This window comes from Puntigrus tetrazona, unplaced genomic scaffold (genome assembly GCF_018831695.1).
Source record: "Puntigrus tetrazona isolate hp1 unplaced genomic scaffold, ASM1883169v1 S000000001, whole genome shotgun sequence".
NCBI lineage: Eukaryota > Metazoa > Chordata > Actinopteri > Cypriniformes > Cyprinidae > Puntigrus > Puntigrus tetrazona.
Window position 1 is genome coordinate 1051571 of NW_025047681.1, and position 19707 is coordinate 1071277.

The 19707-nt window shown below is 43.0% G+C and overlaps 1 protein-coding gene across 1 annotated transcript; it reads left to right on the forward strand.

The window, feature by feature from the left end:
* The first annotated feature begins 3515 nt into the window (after nucleotides 1–3515).
* LOC122331460 (GTPase IMAP family member 4-like) lies at nucleotides 3516–7480 on the forward strand. The gene is made up of 2 exons (XM_043228910.1): nucleotides 3516–3574; nucleotides 7113–7480. Exons 1-2 carry the CDS (start codon nucleotides 3559–3561, stop codon nucleotides 7478–7480), a joined length of 384 nt encoding a protein of 127 aa, XP_043084845.1. The 5' UTR covers nucleotides 3516–3558.
* Nucleotides 7481–19707: the final 12227 nt, after the last annotated feature.

Sequence of the window (19707 nt, forward strand, 5' to 3'; positions counted from 1 at the left end):
TAGTTTTGCATTGTGTGATTAAGAGTTAGGAAGAAAATGTTTCTATAGCAGCTTAAACTGATGCAGCAGTCATTCCTGTATGTCAGGGAACCGAGATTATGAAATTAACCAAGTACGTTTATCAACCTTTATGTTAGGTGTCACAGTAGAAAAGTCATATCAGTTAATACATGAGGATATATGAAATTATGAGAAAAAAATTTGTTATTTAACTAAAAATTCTCAAATGAAATATATTCTCAAACGAAATATATGTTAGTGTGTTTGTGTCTGACTTTAATTGTGTTTTTTAAAAGGTGATCTAAGGATTATTCTCCTGTAAAACTGGAGCAGGAAAAAGTGCAACAGGAAACACCATTCTTGGCAGAAATGCATTTAAAGAGACCAGTGAAACATGTGAGAAACAGAAAGCATATGTGGACGGGAAGAATATTGTTATATTTGACACTCCAGGACTATTCAATGCATCTCTCACAAAAGAGCAAGTGAAGGCAGAAATAGAGAGGAGTGTAGAGATGTCTGCTCCTGGTCCTCATGTGTTCCTGCTGGTGATCAAACTGGGAGAGAGATTCACAGAAGAAGAGAGGAATTCAGTACAATGGATTCAGGAGAACATTGGAAAAGAGGCTTTGTTTCTGCACCATCATTCTGTTTACTCACACTGATCAGCTGAAGGGTACATCTTTGGAGGAGTACATCAGTAAAAGCCACTATTTCACAAAAATAGTTAATAGTTGTGGTGGCAGATATCACTCATTCAACAATGAAGATAAAAACAATAAACATCAAATTACAGAACTGTTTCAAAAGATCAGTGGAATAATGAGGAAGATGGAATGAAGCATTACAAACCTGATCTGTTTGAAACAACTAAAGCAGAAGTAACAGGGAAGAGCAAAAGGAACCTGACAAAGTTCACATATTTTATGTGCTATTGTACTAATTGGAAGTATATTAAAAGGAGCATTGAATGTGAAACAGCAGTTGCAAATGCAAGAGGAGAAGAAACAGCAACTAGAAAAGGACCTCAAACTGAAGGAAGGAGCAGCTGCAAACCCAAGTGGAGAAGACACAGCAACTGGAAAAGGACCTCAAACTGAAGGTGGAGCAGCTGCAAACCCAACAGGAGAAGACACAGCAACTGGAAAAGGACCTCAAACTGAAGGATGAGCAGCTGCAAACCCAACAGGAGAAGACACAGCAACTGGAAAAGGACTCTCAAACTGAAGGATATTGGAGCTGCTGCAAACCAAAGAGGAGAAGACACAGCAACTGGAAAAGGACCTCAAACTGAAGCATGAGCAGCTGCAAACCCAACAGGAGAAGACACAGCAACTGGAAAAGGACCTCAAACTGAAGGATGAGCAGCTACTAACGCAAAGAATAAGACACAACAACTAGAAAAGGGTCTGTAAAAGAAAAAACAGCTGCAAAAATCAAGAGGAGGACATTCAGCAGGATTAAAAGAGCTTAAAATTTGGCTAATAATCACTTGCTTTTAAAAGCCTCAAAGAGAAAAACTCAATTGTAGTATTTGATATTCTCCATTTTGGCGCTACATTTATACAAAGAGACACAGATCAAAACAAATTATTGAATATAGTTTTTTTTTTTTCTTTGTATACAAAAAAGTGTTGTCGCTTGTCACTTTATAACTTATGGAAAAACATTCTTTCATACTTTTCTGTACCTTGACAGTGTTCATTACTTGCCAGTCAATAGATCAGCCACAAGCCCCTCCCAGTTCTTTTCTAAAATATCTTAAATTGTGTCTTGAGCATAAATAAAGCTTTCAATGGTTTGGAATGACATATAATTAATATAATTAATAAGAAAAAAAATCATTTTCAGGTAAAGTATCCCTTTAAATCAATAGAGAATTTGTAATAAAAATTATTGTCTTGTTTCAGAAAAAATTAATTTTTTTGCTTTTGAATTTTTCTTCAAACAAGCAAATAAATCTGCATATGGGGTAAGCAAATTAATCAGGTTTTCTGTGTGTTGGTTTTAGATATTTTAACTGAAAACAAGCCAAAGCATCAAATTAGCAACAAAATATTTTATGTCAAATATTTATTCACGCGTGATATGTGTGTACATGTACCTGATAGATTTTGATATTTTAACATAATTATGTACGCAATTATGTGGCTCACAAGATGCATGAATGTTAGAACTTGCTCAAGAGATCACCTTGCGATTGGCTGAATGTTCTAAGTCATAGAACATGGTCGGAAATATTGGTGATAGGTCAAAAAAAGTCCTGGAGAGAGGTTGTACCAGAATACCGTCAGCGTTTTAAAAACCTGCATTTGTAAGAATTTTCCTTTTCCTTGCCAACTAAGGTTGGTCAATTTACTGGTAATTACGGGATCGCTTTTTTAACAACATTTCCTGAACCCAGTTGCTTTATTATGTAGTTCATTATGGTTCCAGTTGTGTTTGTTCGTTATTCACGCATCAATAGTAAAAAAAAAATGGTGTGATGAACACCTCTGTTCATCAGTTTGCATTGGCTACCAATAAAATTCAAGGCATTGATGTTTGCCTACAAAACCACTCCTGTTCCTCTTTACCATCTAGAAATGTGCCTTCTGGAAGTAAACTTTATTTTCATTGTTTCATTGTTTATTTTCAAGTCTTTAGCTGTCTTCAATAAATGGCTAAAAACGTTACATCTACACTTGATCCTCTAACACTAGCACTACCTATTTTATCTATTTGTTTTCTTCTTATTTATTATATGCAAATTACTTCACCCTGTAGCAAATAGTTATAAAAGTTAAAAAGTTAACCTAAAGTTCGCTTTTATGTTCAATATTTTTCTCTGTCTACTGTGATAATCTCTCTCTGAACCTCCACAAAAGTGAAGTAGTTGTCTCATTGATTGAATTATGCAGGATTTCTATGAAATGTGTATCAAGTTCTTTAACATTCCACCTGGAACATTACTGTGATTGGCTGTTTGACATGCCGGTCGTGTTCAACGTGTTCCTGGATTAACATCTTTGTTGACCCTGGAACAACATTGTGATTAACCAATCAGATTTGAAGAACCAGTTTTTAGTTTTTGTAAAGTTTAAGCTAACAATCAGTGTATGGTGCTTCTACATCATTATCATTTATCTAACATTTCCTCTGATTTTAGGCATTTGCCTAGGATTTTAGGCGAACTGATGCGAACAGAGGTGCCGTTTTTTAGTATAGCGGTATTAAAAAAAAAAATATAAAAAAATAAAATATATATTGCAGACTGCTCAACATAAGTTGTGTAGTGTTATTTTAAAATTGGATCCACGATGCATCTGCAAATTTAATATTATAGAAAAATTGTTTTTAAGAGACGAATCATTACATATTCATGAAATTTTCATAAGACCTATGTGTGTGTGTGTGTGTGTGTTCAATTAGATGGCTTAGAGCAGCCACGTGAGGCAGTCACATGATCATAGTGACTGATTTTCACTATAACAACAAGACGCTCCGCAGTTTCAGTCTGTCTGAAAGACATTCAGAGAGAGAACACCTGAGCAAAACAGGAAATCCCACACAGTAATAATGACTTCAGGTCAAGGTCAGTATGAACTTATTTTAAATACTTTTGATATCCAGATAAGATACATTTCTCTACTATAAAACCAGATAGCAGCAAAATACAACAATAACAAGGATTGTTATTGAAATAATGGAGGTATATTCAGTATCAAATAAAACATAAGAAATAAAAAAATGAAAAATGCATACTTTTAAGAACATTCCAATTCTTTTTGGTTAATTTCATAAAAGAATATTAAACACCAATGCATGCTGAAAATGTGTGTTTAATGCTATATCTCAAAATTGTAATACATTTGATGCTAAAAACTAATGAATTTAAAATGATTATTTTAGCAACCAAGTGTTAAATGTTTGTCAGTCAATGGGACAATCACAATACTTTTTCTACTTGACGGTACTTATATACCGCATTTATATATTTTTCTACTTGACGGTACTCTTTTAGTGCAAAAGCAAATGTATACTAAATACCACTGAGATTCAAATAGATTTTTAGTGCTTTGATATAAAATAAAGTACTGCAAATATATAGAGACCTTAGTATAGTATTAGTATACTAAGTATAATTATTGAATGTGTTCAATAATGAAAACATTTGTTCAAAAATACACTTTTATATAGTTATTCTAAGGTTAAATAAAATGTACAAATTCAATATACTGGTGATGTAATTGTTGTAAGTTTGAGGTTCTCCATGCACATACTCATATGAGATGTGTTTATGACACTGGATTCTCAGTATAATGGGAACCTTTACAGGGCTAAGCTTATCGTAGGCATACATTTGAAAAGCCTTTTTTCAAAAGCCTTTTTTTTGAAAAGCCTTTTTTCAATCACGCAGTGAAACTGCACAGCCATAGGTTTGTGTGGTGTAATGAGATGAAGCAATGGCTTGGCAGTGGTGCTGCACAAAACTATGGTCAAGTCAAGTGGTTTTTATTGTCATTTCAACTACATATATATGCAGTACATAGTAAAATGAGACAACATTTCTCCAGGACCTGTTGCAGACTTGTGCAAACAGCAAGGGAGTAAAGTGCAAAACCCAATGTGCAAACTAGTGCAAACAGTGCAAGGATAAAAAGGAAAGAACACAAGACAACAATAAATACAAAGTGCAAAGAAGTGAAAAAAAGTCAATTTAGTGTGATTGTTGAGGGGCCTGATGGCTTGTGGGAAGAAACTGTTCAAACTGCAGTCTGGTTGTGAGGGCCTGAATGCTCAGGTACCTCTTACCAGATGGTAGGAGGGTGAATAATGTGTGGGGTCATGTGTTATTGTGGGCTTTGCAGATGTAGCATGTGGAGTTAATAATAGAGGGCAGAGAGCCCTCAATGATCTTTTTCAGCTGTCCTCACTATCCTCTAATGGGTCTTCCGGTGCGATCCGACACGGTACAATTCCTAAACCAGGCAGTGTTGCAGATGAACAGGACACTCTCAATAGTCCCTCTAAAAAACATAGTCAAGATGGGTGGAGGGAGATGAGCTTTCCTCAGCCTCCTCAGGAAGTAGAGGCGCTGTTGGGCTTTCTTGGTGATGGAGCTGGTGTTGACCAGGTGAAGTTATCTGCCAGATGAGCACCAGTGTTCAGTGTGGTGGTGCTAGAGATGCTGTTCCTGATCCGGACTGACTGAGGTCTGCCTGTCAGATAGTCCAGGATCCACTTACAGAGAGAAATGTTCAGGCCCAGCAGGCTCATCTTCTCTATAAGTTGCTGAGGGATGATGAAGTCAACGAACAGCATTCGGATGTAGTTTCCTTTGAATCCAGGTGTGAGTGGGTGAGATGGAGGGTTGTGGTGATAGCATCATCCGTGAGAGCGGTTTGAACGACACGCAAACTGTAATGGGTCAAGTGAAGGTGGTAGCTGTGACTTGATGTGCCTCATGACCAGCCTCTCAAGCATTTCATCACAACTGGTGAGTGCGACGACAGGACGATAGTGATTAAGGCAGGAAACCACAGACTTCTTAGGCACCGGGATGATCGTTGTTGTTTTGAGGCACGTTGAAAGCTGCTCAGCGAGATGTTGAAGATATCACTGAAGACTGCACACTCCTTCAGTACTCTGCTTGAATGTTGTCCGTCCAGCAGACTTCTGTGGGTTAACTCTATAAAGTGTTTTCCTCACGTCAGCTGTGGTGAAGCAGAGTACTGGGTCATTAGTATGAGGGGTGGACTTCTCACTGTTGTGTTATTCTGTGCCTCAAAATGTGTGTAGAAGTCATTCAGCACATCTGGTAGGGAAGCATGCTGATAGAATTTAGAGAGCACTATTTTGAGATCTGCAGCTCGCTAATAGCTCTGTACAGCTTGCTCACCCATTCACAATAACAAACTCCATTAACGATGAATAATAGTTGGATATAAGCAGAGAGTTCTTACACCATTCAATGTTGCTATAAACACACGTCACCACCTTGAGTCTTACTGTACAGTGCAGCATTTCTGTCTGCACGAAATACGGTTAGCCCGGTTACTACTCACTGATCTTCAAGACCTGAAGAATACTCAACGAGACATGCCCTCGCAGTGAATCAAGTCACCTCTGACTTCAGCATTGCAGCAGCAAAGATTCCAGCTGATTCCTTGCCACCAACTGGCAAGCTTAAAGAGCTTATTTCTAAGTGGGAGTCCTTAAAAGAGAAATTTTGTAAATTTTAGTAATGTTGTTGCAAAGGTTGCACTGCGAGTGTGGTTCATGCAGGAAACTCTACACGATGCAGAGGAGTATTGAGTATGTCACCTGTCTCGGCATTCCCCATGCAGAAATTCATGCCCACTGAAACGGAATGCTCTTGCTGAGAGCATGAGTTTCACCCCTCACCACTCCTGTTCCACCTTCTCTACTAGAACAACACACCAAATACGATTAAACCTTTTCTCTGTAAGTGCGAACTTGTGGAACTATGAAAGGGTGAGTACGTTCCTGCTCTCACATTTGCCCCCTGTCATCAGAAGAAGAAAAAAGGAATACAAGAGTGGCAGGCCATCCCCAGAGTATCAGGCTAGGTTTTGGGGATAATAAAGCTAGGTTATACACTTCAGTTTGTCTGAACTGTTGGTTACACTTACACAGTAACTATATGTAATAAGAGGGTAACAATGGATTCCTTTAGATACCAGCCCACAGCTGTTACACTTACACAGCAACTTGTTCTAAATTATAATATCGTTGCCAAAAACAGTAGGTCATGCATTGAAGTTATGCACATGGAAAATCTGTGTCTCATACACACCACGTAAATTCAGAATATTTTTTGATTAAAATGTTGTTCCAGGGTCAATAAAATATTTTAACCTACCTGGAACACGTCTAACTTATTCCCCAAACATTGTATATTGTTCCCTTATATCTATGAGTAGTTACTGTGGAGGTATTCTACAGTTACAACTAGGTAAACTGTAAATTCTGAGTAATTATGCAGTACATTTTGTGCTGTAGTCTTATAACGTTACCAAACATTTGATGCCATTATAGCTGGGATCGCTCCATCTTTCAGTATCAAACAATTATTTCTTTTAAAATTACTTTCTCACTTTTTTCAAAAGGTGATCTAAGGATTATTCTCCTGGGTAAAACTGGAGCAGGAAAAAGTGCAACAGGAAACACCATTCTGGGCAGAAATGTATTTAAAGAGACCAATGAAACATGTGAGAAACAGAAAGCATATGTGGACGGGAAGAATATTGTTATATTTGACACTCCAGGACTATTCAATGCATCTCTCACAAAAGAGCAAGTGAAGGCAGAAATAGAGAGGAGTGTAGAGATGTCTGCTCCTGGTCCTCATGTGTTCCTGCTGGTGATCAAACTGGGAGTGAGATTCACAGAAGAAGAGAGGAACTCAGTGCAATGGATTCAGGAGAAATTTGGAGAAGAGGCTTTACTGCACCATCATTCTGTTTACTCACACTGATCAGCTGAAGGGTACATCTTGGAGGAGTATATCAGTAAAAGCCACTATTTGCCAAAAATAGTGGATAGATGTGGTGGCAGATACCACTCATTCAACAATGAAGATAGATACAATCAACTTCAGATCACAGAACTACTAGAAAAGATTAATGCAGTGAGGAGAGCAAATGGAATGAGGCATTACACTCCTGAGATGTTTAGAGCAATTCAGACAGAGAATACAGGGAAAGACGAAATGATGCGTCTGAACATTATACACGTTGTAAGCATTATTATAGCAATAGGAGTTATTTTTTTAGGATTCCAGAAGTGGAATGGGCTTCAAAAGAAGTGAGACTAAAGAATTACATTGAACAGATTAAATGGGAAGAGCAGCAGCTGAAACTAGACATCCAAGGGAATGAGAATAAGATGAAAGATCTAAACAAACACCATCGAGAAAATGAAAGAAAGGAGCAGAACCTGAAAGAGAAGCTCCAAAAGAAAGAACAAGACAAGATCCAACTAGAAAATGACATCTCACACAAGGTAGGTAATGAGACAATCCTGAAAAATAAGATACAAGAGAAAAAGCAAGAGAAGAATAAACTGAGAGATGAGCTCCAACAAAAGAAGAGAATGAGAAGGTCCTAAAAACAAGATACAAGAGAAGAAGCATCAGCTGAGAAATGAGATGCAAGAGGAACAGAAGGAACAGGATATAAATCAGCTAACACAGGATCTGATACAGAAGAAACATGAGAAGCATAAACTAAAAAAAGATTTAATATGTAAGAAAAAGGAGGAGTATCAGTTAAATGAGGATCTGCTACAGAATGAAGAGGAAGAGTTGGCGCTGGAAGATAAGCTGCTACAGAACAAACTGGATCAGTATCAGCTAAAAAGGAGCTTGAACAACTGGAAAAGAAAAAGCAGGAGCTGGAAAATGATCTCAAACAGAACAAACAAGAGAATCAGAAGCTGAAAGAGAGACTCCAGCAGAAGGTAAATGAAAAACATGAGACGGAGACAGAGCTCTTTACAGTACACACAGAAGGTGTAGTAGCAGGAGGAGCATCATGAGGAGCACCTGAAGCACGAGTAACAATAATAACAGGAGGAACAGCAGCAAGAACATCTACAGATGAAGAAGTTACACACAGCAAGCTATGTTGTTTTTGGGGGCCTGTTTTCATTTTAGTTTTAATCTAGTCTTTATGTGAAGCTGTCATTTTATTTTTAGCACCACCTTCATACTCTTTTTAGTCTAGTTTTAGTCAATGAAAATTGTAACATTTAGTGTAGATTTAGTCAAAGAAAATTGTATTTTAGTCTCTTTTTAGTAATGCAATTCTGTTTAACCCATATATATAGTATATATAGTATTAGTACTTACTAGTATAGACAAAACCAAAATTTTGTGTGGATTGAGCAAGAGCTTGATAGGGTGGCGCGGAATGAAAGCATTTTCCAGGAGACAGCAGTAGAGGCGGCGCGACTATAGTGGCATGTGATCAGTGAAAGACATTTTAGAATAGTTTTTATTTTGTAAACCACCTTTAGTTATGTTTTTATTTGTTAACGATATTGCACTATACATTTAATTCCAGTCATCGTCACATGACCAGCATTTACATTCGTCTCCTCTTGTTTTCGAGTATAATGCCCACTGTCCATTCACCTCAAATGCAATATATGTCCATACTACATCACTTAATACTGCAAAGCATGTTGTGGATATAGCCTTTTGAACAATTTGTTAGACCATTGAGATATATAGCTTCTCTGTATACTGAATATATTGTGGTTAAGATATGTCATACTTCTGTAGTTATTGGAGTTTTAAACTGTCTTGCATTCGCATGGTAGATATTAAAATGTAAAGCGTTTGCAAATGGTAGTTATATAAATAAAAAGATAAATGTGGTGGAGATAAAGTGTTTGCACTTTACAATATACATAAAAAATGTATGATATTCCATTCCAATTCCATTCAAATACAAATCTTCCCTTAAATATAATCTCTCTGGTATAAAACTGGTTGAATTTCATTGCTGTCATTTACTGTGTCATTATTTGAGTTTATCGCCTCTATTAACTGTTAGTTCAACAGTTAGGTTTAAACTGCAAGAGTAAACATTGTGCTCAGGAAGCAAGCTCAGCACAAACAGAGCTGACCACAGAACCAGTTCAGACTGATTCGGAAGGTAAATTAGTTTTATGTCTAATACACAGCTCATGAGCTACAACTGAAAAAAACAGGCGAATGAGGGGATACACGAGATGCATGAGATGCATGTGTCTAGAGGAAGAGGAGGAGCTAACTTTTTGGGGTATAAATGAGAAGCTGAATTAAGTTAGGGAGAGAGAAGTAATTGGTAATTGGTCGATCTCCAGTGTTGCATCTCTGTCTGCAACTCTTCAATAAAATTCCTGATTATTGTTAAGTATTGTCGGTCATCATTATTCCCAAGAAAAATTCCACGACAGAAGATGTTCCAAGACAGGCTTCCACATTAGAAAGTGGTTAGCAAATAATGCAATGTCTTTTGCTGTCAAGCTAAAAAATTTTTTTTTTATTTTACTTTCTCCTAAGTACACCAAATATGGTCAATACTGCTGTGATCCATTTAATGAAAAATAAGGTAAACTTTTTGAAATAAGGTGTTGTGTATCGGTCAGCATAAAACCTCCCATCTGTATCGCACTACACAGGCATTTCCCTGGAGGCTTGAGGTTACCCATGTTACCCAATGGCCAATCTGAAAGTACACCAAAATTTGACATTTAGTTGGTTAAAGGACATTAAAGTGTTATCCAAGAACAAATCACCAGCCACTCTTATAGCATTTCCATGCCATCTGTGGAATAAAGATTTTTAAAAACAAAAAGAAAATGTTTATTTTGTAAAATTGGTGTCAGACCTGACAAAAAGCCTCTTTTCACTGCACTTTTCATAATGTCCTACCATACTTTAACTACATTAAATATAATAAGAAATGAAAATCCGAAATGAAAATCAACGAAATCAATGAAAATGAAAGTCACCACACTTGGCCACACTTCACTTTACACTTTCACTAAAACTGTTGATTACCATTGTTTGACAAGAATTTCAATAATTAAAAACATTGTTGTATAACTGTAATCTTATTGTTCATCCACAATAGCATCCAAACATAAATCTGATACAAACTGTATCTCATCTTCGGCTTGTTTTTCATCATACTCACCATTGGGTATTGTTGTATAACTGGTAACTTAATTTTACTCCGCAAAAGCATCCAACCAGAGATCTAAAAACAAAACTGTTCAAATTCAACATTATTATTATTTCTTTTTTTTTTTTTTTTAAGAATGCTTTAATCCCCTGACGATTTTGTTTTAAAACACTCTTTGTCCATATAAGTCCACAAAACATCTCCATCACACTGCAACATCTGAAAACTTTAGATTTGCCTTACTGCGCATAGATTGTCAAACCTGAATGAAAATGAATGAAAGCTGACATGATACAGACGGAAGACACAAGTTTTCATGTAATTCTTCTGGCAGGATCATTTTATTTTCTGAAATATCTCTTTATTCTTTGAAGTGTCCTTGTCATACTTATGTTTGATCTAAAACGCAACTGCCTTTACGCTTTACTGCAGGACAGTAAATATTCGGCCATGTTTATAGGACTGTAATATGGAGTAAATGATGAGATCTCTCCTGCATGGAGAGTCATCTAGGATGGAAATCAGGCCTGAAAAACACCACCAGGAGGAGTGTGAACTAGCCATTTTGGGGACTCCCTCAGGTGTGGTGCGCAGCTGATGTTTCTTAAGAAAACTGAGCACAGCGCCAAGGGCACCGAGGGGAGACTGAGGGGATGCACTGTATGTTACATGGTGGGTACTACACTCTGCAAGGCTTGCCTTACTGCCTCTGGAAGTGTAAGGAGCTGAATCAAAATCCAGAGGAACTAAAGGACTTCAAAAAGAGAGCAAACAACTCCCTGTTGCTTTTATGACACCCTCCTCACCTCTGCTCTTCCTGCTTCCTCTAGGAATAAGGCATTATATATATATTGTGACGAAGCGCCCCGAGGACGGATCAGCGTTGCCCTGGGAACAAACCAGGAACACCTTCACCAGCCACTCAACGAAGGATTCGCCACACCTGGAGCTCATCAGCCGCGGGCCAGATAAGCCCGGCCAGGCGACGGCTTCAGTGAGCCACGAGACTCGGGTTGCACACTAACTTGTTGTCTTTCTCTTTATCTCCCAGAAGCCTCACCGTGGCGAGCCTACCTGAGCTAATTCCCGATTGCCTCACCGTGGACTCCCTCACCACTCCGAGCACTGGAAAGCACTGAAGACAACGCTCCGCTGCACTCACCGGACTCACCGCTACACTTCCCCCGGACGCACCGCTGCATTCCCCGCACGCCTCGAACTCACCGCGCACCTTCTGTGTATTATCTAATAAATACACCCTCCGGGGGTTTCACTGCACCTGTTTCTCTTGTGCTTCCTCTGCCTCGCCACAAGTGGTGGAGAATGCGGGCAGTTTTAAAGCGCAAGAGAACAGAGAAAACAAAGAGAAAAAGGAAGAACGCTGTCGCCGCCTTTATTAAAGGTCCCCCACAACATCAACTTCTCTCTTTGCTTTTCCCCCAGGAAAGCGCTCGCTTCCCGGCGAAGATGGAGGAGTTCCTCCAACGCCTCTCAGAGGTTTCTATTCGCCAGCAACAGATCGTCGAGCATTTGGCCACCCGCCAGAATGAGACCGAGCAGGAGCTCGCTGCCCTCCGCGCCGCCACTCGACCACGCCCCGCCGTGCCTGATCCCCGGATGCAAGCCACACAGCTGATACCCAAGATGTCCGCCAGCGACGACCCCGAAATCTATCTTGAGATGTTCGAGAGCGTCGCAACCACTGAGGGATGGGACCGGCGGGATTGGGCACGCGCGTTGGCCCCGCTGCTGTCAGGAGAGCCCCAGCGCGCCTACTTCAGCATGCCGGCCGACCTGGCGAATGGATATGATAACCTGAAGAAGGAAATCTTGGGCAGGGTCGGTCTGTCACCGGTCTGCGCAGCCCAAGCCTTCCAAGAGTGGGTCTTCCAGTCTCGCCAGCCGGCAAGGACCCAGGCCGCCGAACTTACTCGGCTGGCGCAACACTGGCTCCTGGACGGGACACCAACCCCCGCCATCATTGTGGAAAGAAGAGTGGTGATAGACCGGCTCCTGCGGCTCTTTCCGAAAATTATCGCCAGGCGGTCGGTATGAGAAACCCCAAGAACGTTTGCGGAGTTGGTGGAGGCGGTCGAGCTGGCGGAAGCCGCCCAGCGCCGAGAGGCCGGGAGCGGGCGCCATCTTTTCCCGGAGGGTGTCCCAGGAGCGGCGCCGGAGGGCACCCGCGACCGATGGAGAGGCGGCGGTCCCGACCGCGCGAGAGATGAGCCAATGCCAACCGAAGAGGCCTCAAACCCCTAGAGCGTGGCTGGCAGGCTGCAGCCTCCACCGGGAGCTTCCCACGCCGCACCGAAAATCCCCATCGGCCTGAATGGACAGAAGTTCAGCGCCCTCCTTGACTCTGGCAGTACCATTAGCCTGGTTCAGTCCCGCCTCCTACCCCCGCGCATGGAACCACGGAAACAGCTGCCACTGACCTGCGTCCACGGGGACACCAGGAAAGTTTCCACCCGCCTCATCACCGTGGACGACGGCGGAGGAAGCTGGCCCCTGGAGGTGGGTCTCAGACGAGATCTGCCGGTACCAATCATCCTTGGGCGGGACTGGCGGGCTTCGAGGAGGCGCTACACACCGCGACACAGCCTGTCAGCCCCTCAAACCTCGCCGAAGAAGCGCGAAGGGAGAGGAAACCGCCGCCCTGCCGTTCTCCTAGCATCGGACAGCGGAAGAGATGGTGAGTCCCCTCCTCCTACAACTAATGTTTTCTTTGATGTGTTCCAACAGGTAGTCGGAGGGCTCTGTTCGCCGGGCTCAGCGGGAGGATGACCGGCTCAAGAATTGCTGGAACCAGGTACATTTCATGGATGGAGAGGAGACGCGGCCCGGCCCCCATCCTCTTCCCCACTTTATTGTGGAGAACGGCCTGCTCTATTGTGTCGCCCGGGCGGAGGGGAGGAGAAGCGGCTCCTGGTGGTGCCCCGAGGAAAGTGGACACCATTTTGGAGCTCGCCCACGCCCACCCCGCTGGCCGGACACCTCGGGCCGCCAACACACTATCAAGAGGATCCGGGACCGTTTCCACTGGCCGGGCTCGACGGAGACGTGAAACTTTTCTGCCAGGCCTGCCCAGAGTGCCAGAAGACCTCGCCCGGCCACCTCCCTAGTCCACTTATCCCGCTGCCCATAATCGAGGTGCCCTTCGAGCGCATCGGGATGGATCTGGTGAGCCCGCTGCCGAGGTCTGCCGCGCGCCACGAACACATCCTGGTGATCGTGGACCACGCCACCGGTACCCGAAGCCATCCCACTCCGCAAAGCCACCGCCAAGGCGATCGCCCAGGAGCTCTTCACCCTGTCCACCAGAGTGGGGATACCCGGGAGATACTGACCGACCAAGGCACCCCGTTCATGTCCCGGGTGATGGCCGACCTCTGCCGGTTGCTACGGATCCAGCAGCTGCGCACCTCAGTGTACCACCCCCAGACGGACGGACTTGTGGAGCGGTTCAACCAGACACTGAAGCAAATGTTGAGAAGGGTTGTCTCCGAGGACAACGCGACTGGGACCAGATGCTCCCCACGTCCTCTTCGGGTGCGTGAGGTGCCCCAGGCCTCCACCGGCTTTACCCCATTCGAGTTGCTGTTCGGTCGACAGCCGCGCGAGGCCTGCTGGACGTGGCAAAGAGGCCTGGGAGCAGCAGCAGCAGCCGGATGCCCAGAGGTCGGTCGTGGAACATGTTCAAGCCATGCGGGACCGGATTGAACGGGTGATGCCCCTCGTGCGGGAGCACATGACGCAGGCCCAGCAGCAACAACAACGGCACTATAACGCCCCTGCACAACCCGGGAATTCCAGGTCGGCGACGGGTCATGGTACTGGTCCCCACCAATGCATGCAAATTCCTGGCCACCTGGCAGGGCCCATATACCATCCTGGAAAAGATCGCCCGGTTACCTACCGAGTCCGCCAACCAGACCGTCGACGCACCGAACAAATATACCACATTAACTTGTTGAAGAAGTGGGTGGGGACTAGGGAACACCTATCCGCACTCTCACCGTTCAGGAGGGCCCGGTCGTCGACACCAATGCCCTGCTCGCGCTCCGCACAGAAGACGGAACTCCAACATCTGGTCGGTCAGTTCTCGGATGTGTTCTCGCCCACGCCGGGCAGACTAACCTCCTCCAGCACGAGATCCGGACCCCTCCCGGCGTCATCGTCCGGCAGCGGCCCTACCGGATCCCTGAGGCTCGTCGGCGAGCTATTGAGGAGGAGGTAAATCAGATGCTGAAGTTGGGGGTGATTGAACCATCGACGAGCCCGTGGTCCAGCCCCATCGTCCTGGTTCCAAAACCTGACGGCACCCTCCGCTTCTGCAATGACTACCGGCGACTCAACCAGGTCTCCGAGTTTGACGGATATCCCATGCCCCGTGTAGACGAACTGCTGGAACGTCTTGGAAGGGCCCGGTATATCTCCACCCTCGATCTCACCAAAGGATACTGGCAGGTCCCGCTGTCAGAGGAAGCCAAGCAAAAGCGGCTTTCTCCACCCGGCGGCCACTGGCAATACCGGTCCCTTCCTTCGGTCTACACGGGCACCAGCCACCTTCCAGCGACTAATGGGCGTCTTACTACGACCCCACCAACAGTACGCCGCAGCCTATCTTGACGACCTTGTGATCCACTCGGAGACCTGGGAGGACCATCTGGAGCGCCTGCGGAGGGTGCTTCGCGATCTTCGACGGGCTGGACTCACCGCCAACCCCAAGAAATGTCACCTGGCGCTCTTCGAAGCGAAGTACCTGGGTTACCGAGTTGGGAGAGGACTGATCCGGCCACAGGAGAGCAAAATCGCGCGGTCCAGGAGACCCGAGGCCCACCAACAAAACCCAGGTACGCGCTTCTTGGGGTTGGCAGGGTATTACCGTTGTTTCATCCCGACTTCTCCTCCATAGCCGCCCTCTGACAGACCTGACCAGGAAGGGGCAGCCTGAACGGGTTCTGTGGAACCCTGACGCAGAGGAGGCGTTCCGGAGGATTAAGGCCGCACTCACCTCGGACCCTGTCCTGAGAGCCCCGGACTTGGCTGCCCCTTCCTGCTACAGACGGATGCTTCTGATGTGGGTCTGGGAGCCGTACTGTCCCAGATCCAGGAGGGTGAGGAGCATCCGGTCCTATATATCAGTAGGAAGCTGACCCCCGCCGAGAAGAACTACGCCGCGGTAGAGAAGGAGGCCCTAGCCGTCAAGTGGGCAGTCCTGGAACTGCGGTACTACCTCCTGGGCCGGCGGTTCACCCTACTTACCGACCACGCACCCCTACAGTGGATGGCCAGGGCTAAGGACACGAACGCCAGGGTGACCCGCTGGTTCCTCGCGCTCCAGGACTTCCACTTTGGCGTGCAACACCGCTGGGACAGCCAACGCCAACGCCGACGGCCTATCACGGATGTGGTCGGCTTTTGCAGGTCTGTCAGGGGTCACTCCCCACCCACCCCAAATTTCCCCGTTACTACGTTCTGCTTTATCCACCAGGACCAGGACAGCGCTTGGGGAGTGTGACGGCGCCCCGAGGCGGATCAGCGTTGCCCTGGGAACAAACCAGGAACACCTTCACCAGCCACTCAACGGAAGGATTCGCCACACCTGGAGCTCATCAGCCGCGGGCCAGATAAGCCCGGCCAGGCGACGGCTTCAGTGAGCCACGAGACTCCGGGTTGCACACTAACTTGTTGTCTTTCTCTTTATCTCCCAGAAGCCTCACCGTGGCGAGCCTACCTGAGCTAATTCCCGATTGCCTCACCGTGGACTCCTCACCACTCCGAGCACTGGAAAGCACTGAAGACAACGCTCCGCTGCACTCACCGGACTCACCGCTACACTTCCCCGGACGCACCGCTGCATTCCCCGCACGCCGAACTCACGCGCACCTTCTGTGTATTATCTAATAAATACACCCTCCGGAGTTTCACTGCACCTGTTTCTCTTCTTGTGCTTCCTCTGCCTCTTTCACAATATATATATATATATATATATATATATATATATATATATATATATATATATATATATATATATATCTCTAGTGTACCTATTGTGTACCTATTGTTCTTCACTTTCATGTTTGGTCTCATTTGAAAGGTCTCAGTGCGATTGGTAAATTGGTCTCAATTTCACAGTAATCACTTATATTATGGAGAAGATTAAGAACTTGGTAGAACTTTGTTCTGTGGAAAAGTCCTGCTTTTGGGTCTCTGAATGTTTTCCAGCCAGGTGTGACACTGGAGCACAGGAACCAAAACATCAAAAGGTTTATACAATTACATTTGGAATCTCTTTGTCTGGTCTGAGTATATAAAGAAAGTGACAAAAAACAATAAGGTGCAATTCTGTAGCCCGATCGACCTGTAGTGTGGCGTGTGTCCACATACACCATACTACGTACTTTCTAAAGACCAGGTATAATGTACCTTTTATGTTTGCTTTTATTTTGTTTTGTTTTGTTATGTACTGCTGATCAGTTCTGCAAATGTTTATGAATTTAACCAATTCTAAAACTATTCTTGCCTGGCAAAATAAACATTAATCTTCTTTAACTTATAATATTGTCTGAAATAACTTTTCTAGTAGGTTAGCGACTTCTGAGGTTTTCTGCATTGTTGGTGTGCTAGGATGAGTCAGATCAATGATCAATAGAGCCAGGCACGTTTCTTGAGATCTTGACTTCTGGCCACCAAACTGGCTTAGCATGCTATTATTATATAAAAATACTCTTTTTGAGTCTATCGAGAGATGGCTGCATTAAGGTAAGCGATCTGGGGTAGCCTCTGACTAAGACCTGGACTAGTCCAGATGTGTAAATGAGTCTGTTCTGGCCAAACAAGGTCTCTAAGCGACCCAGACTCCTAACGAACGATAAGTCGAAACTAGGAAGTATTATAGTTAATGATCCAAATTTAATCACAACTAGATCAGCAGTTACATTTAAATAAATATAACTAAAATCACAAAAGATTGGAGTCAGATAAAATTATGTGAATTGTCAGAATTAAAATTGGAAAAGCAAAAGATTAATAAATATAAGTGATTTTTAAAGAGATGCAAGGAAAAAGAGAAAATGCGCATTAACCTTCGACCAGGGCCTGTGGATTCCGTTCTTCAGAAAAAGGGGGACCCTTACAGTAGTGATGTAACGTTTCCACAGAGATCACACAGCAGGCGCAAAGTGACTTGCCTTTGATTGCCATATCAAACTTTAATTTTATGGGAGAGAGGAAAATAAATAAGATTTACAGGACATGAAATTAAAACAGACACACAAAGAACACATTCTGAATGACAGAAGGCTCTGTCCACGCCTTCCCGTCTGAGGCACAAGCCACCGAACACAAAAAGCTACATGCTGAACAGAGCAAACACAAAGAGAGAAACAGATTGAGGTGTAGCGCAGTGGGAAAGAGAGACAGTACAGACAAATATCAAAAGAAACTAAATACACCCACATTTGCCAGACCTACAGCTGGCAAATGTGGGTGTAACCAAGGACATTGGCGTAACTCGTGTAATGATTGATTTGTAATGTTACATCAAAGACACACACATTCACTCACATGCAGAAGCTTGCAGCAGCGGATGTTGCCAAGTATTAATTCCTGGAGATCTATAGCCATTTATAAATTAAATTTTTGGTTTGTCTACAAACAAACCTTTCTGTGGCTGCAGTACTTATATAAAACCCCAAAAAACACAACCAGTGGATCCATAATTTTTTCTCACAATTGCATTTCCAAAATAGCCCAATTGTGCAGAAAAAACTACCTGGCAACACTGCCAGGGCAAGAAATTGCACTTCTTTGAAAAACGTAAGACACGAATAAAATTTTTTACATAAAAAAATTACAAATAAACTTAATAGTCTTCATTATTTACATTTAATGTGCATTCATAGAAAGTATTGTTAAGGTCAGTAAGTGATTTCATTTGTGATGTCTAAAAACAAGTAATTTTAAAATGTAAAATGTCTGTTGTTGTTCCAATCCTTTGAGTTTCCTTCTGCTGTTGAGCAGTAATATTTGTAACAATACTTGTAACTTGTTACTTGGCCCCCATGACTTGCATAGTATGAAAATAAAATACGTTATTTTACTCAATAAAGACTAAAAGCTGGATATGATTATTACCTAGTAACAATGCCTGGGTCAGCCCCAGAACAAACTGTATGCGAACAAAAGCAGGAGCCATGGAGCTCCTCAGTATCTGCACTGAACCTGAGATCATTCGCCAGCTGAGTGGAACTCGTACATTATACGTCACATGATGTCACGTTTTCTCTCTCTGTGTCATTCAGAAACCTTGATGTAAGTGCTTGTATCCTTGGTGAGAAATCAAATAAACTATTGTTTGCATTTCCGGACGATATGACCAGAGCTGAAGTTTGGATGTAGTGTAGGAAAGAAGCTTTACCAATTCATGTACCTGTGGTAGTATAAGTAACAAGTAAAGCAGACGAGACAGCATTAGCAAACATCTAGTATCTTTACTTTACTCACTCTCACTGCATCACGCCATGTTTATGCGACACAACAGAACTAATTCAAAATAGCTGTCACAATGCAATGTTACTCATGAACACAACAGTGTCCCCTACTTTTCTCAGTATTATTCATAAGGATTAACTCTTACGCTCTAATCACTGAGCTGTATTATGCAAGAGATTATCTTATAAATTGAAACTTTAAAACTAAAGGAATAAAGGCAGTCATTTAATTGTTTAATTTTCTTTGAAGATATTTTAGTATTCATTTCTCTGTATAATAAATGTAATGTTTTATTAGTTGTTTTCTTCCATCTTTTCACCCTGTATTCACAGTTTTCCACTTTTACATGCAGTCTTTTTCAGAACTAAGGTATGAAAGACCATTGATATATGTGAAAAATTGTCAAAGCAGAAAACATAAAATATACTTACCGTATTATTTAATGTTCTGTAGCTTTATGCTGAATCAAACTCATCAGTTCTCAAATTGGATGTGTCTGAAAGAAACTGTTCTTTGTTGAGTGTACCAA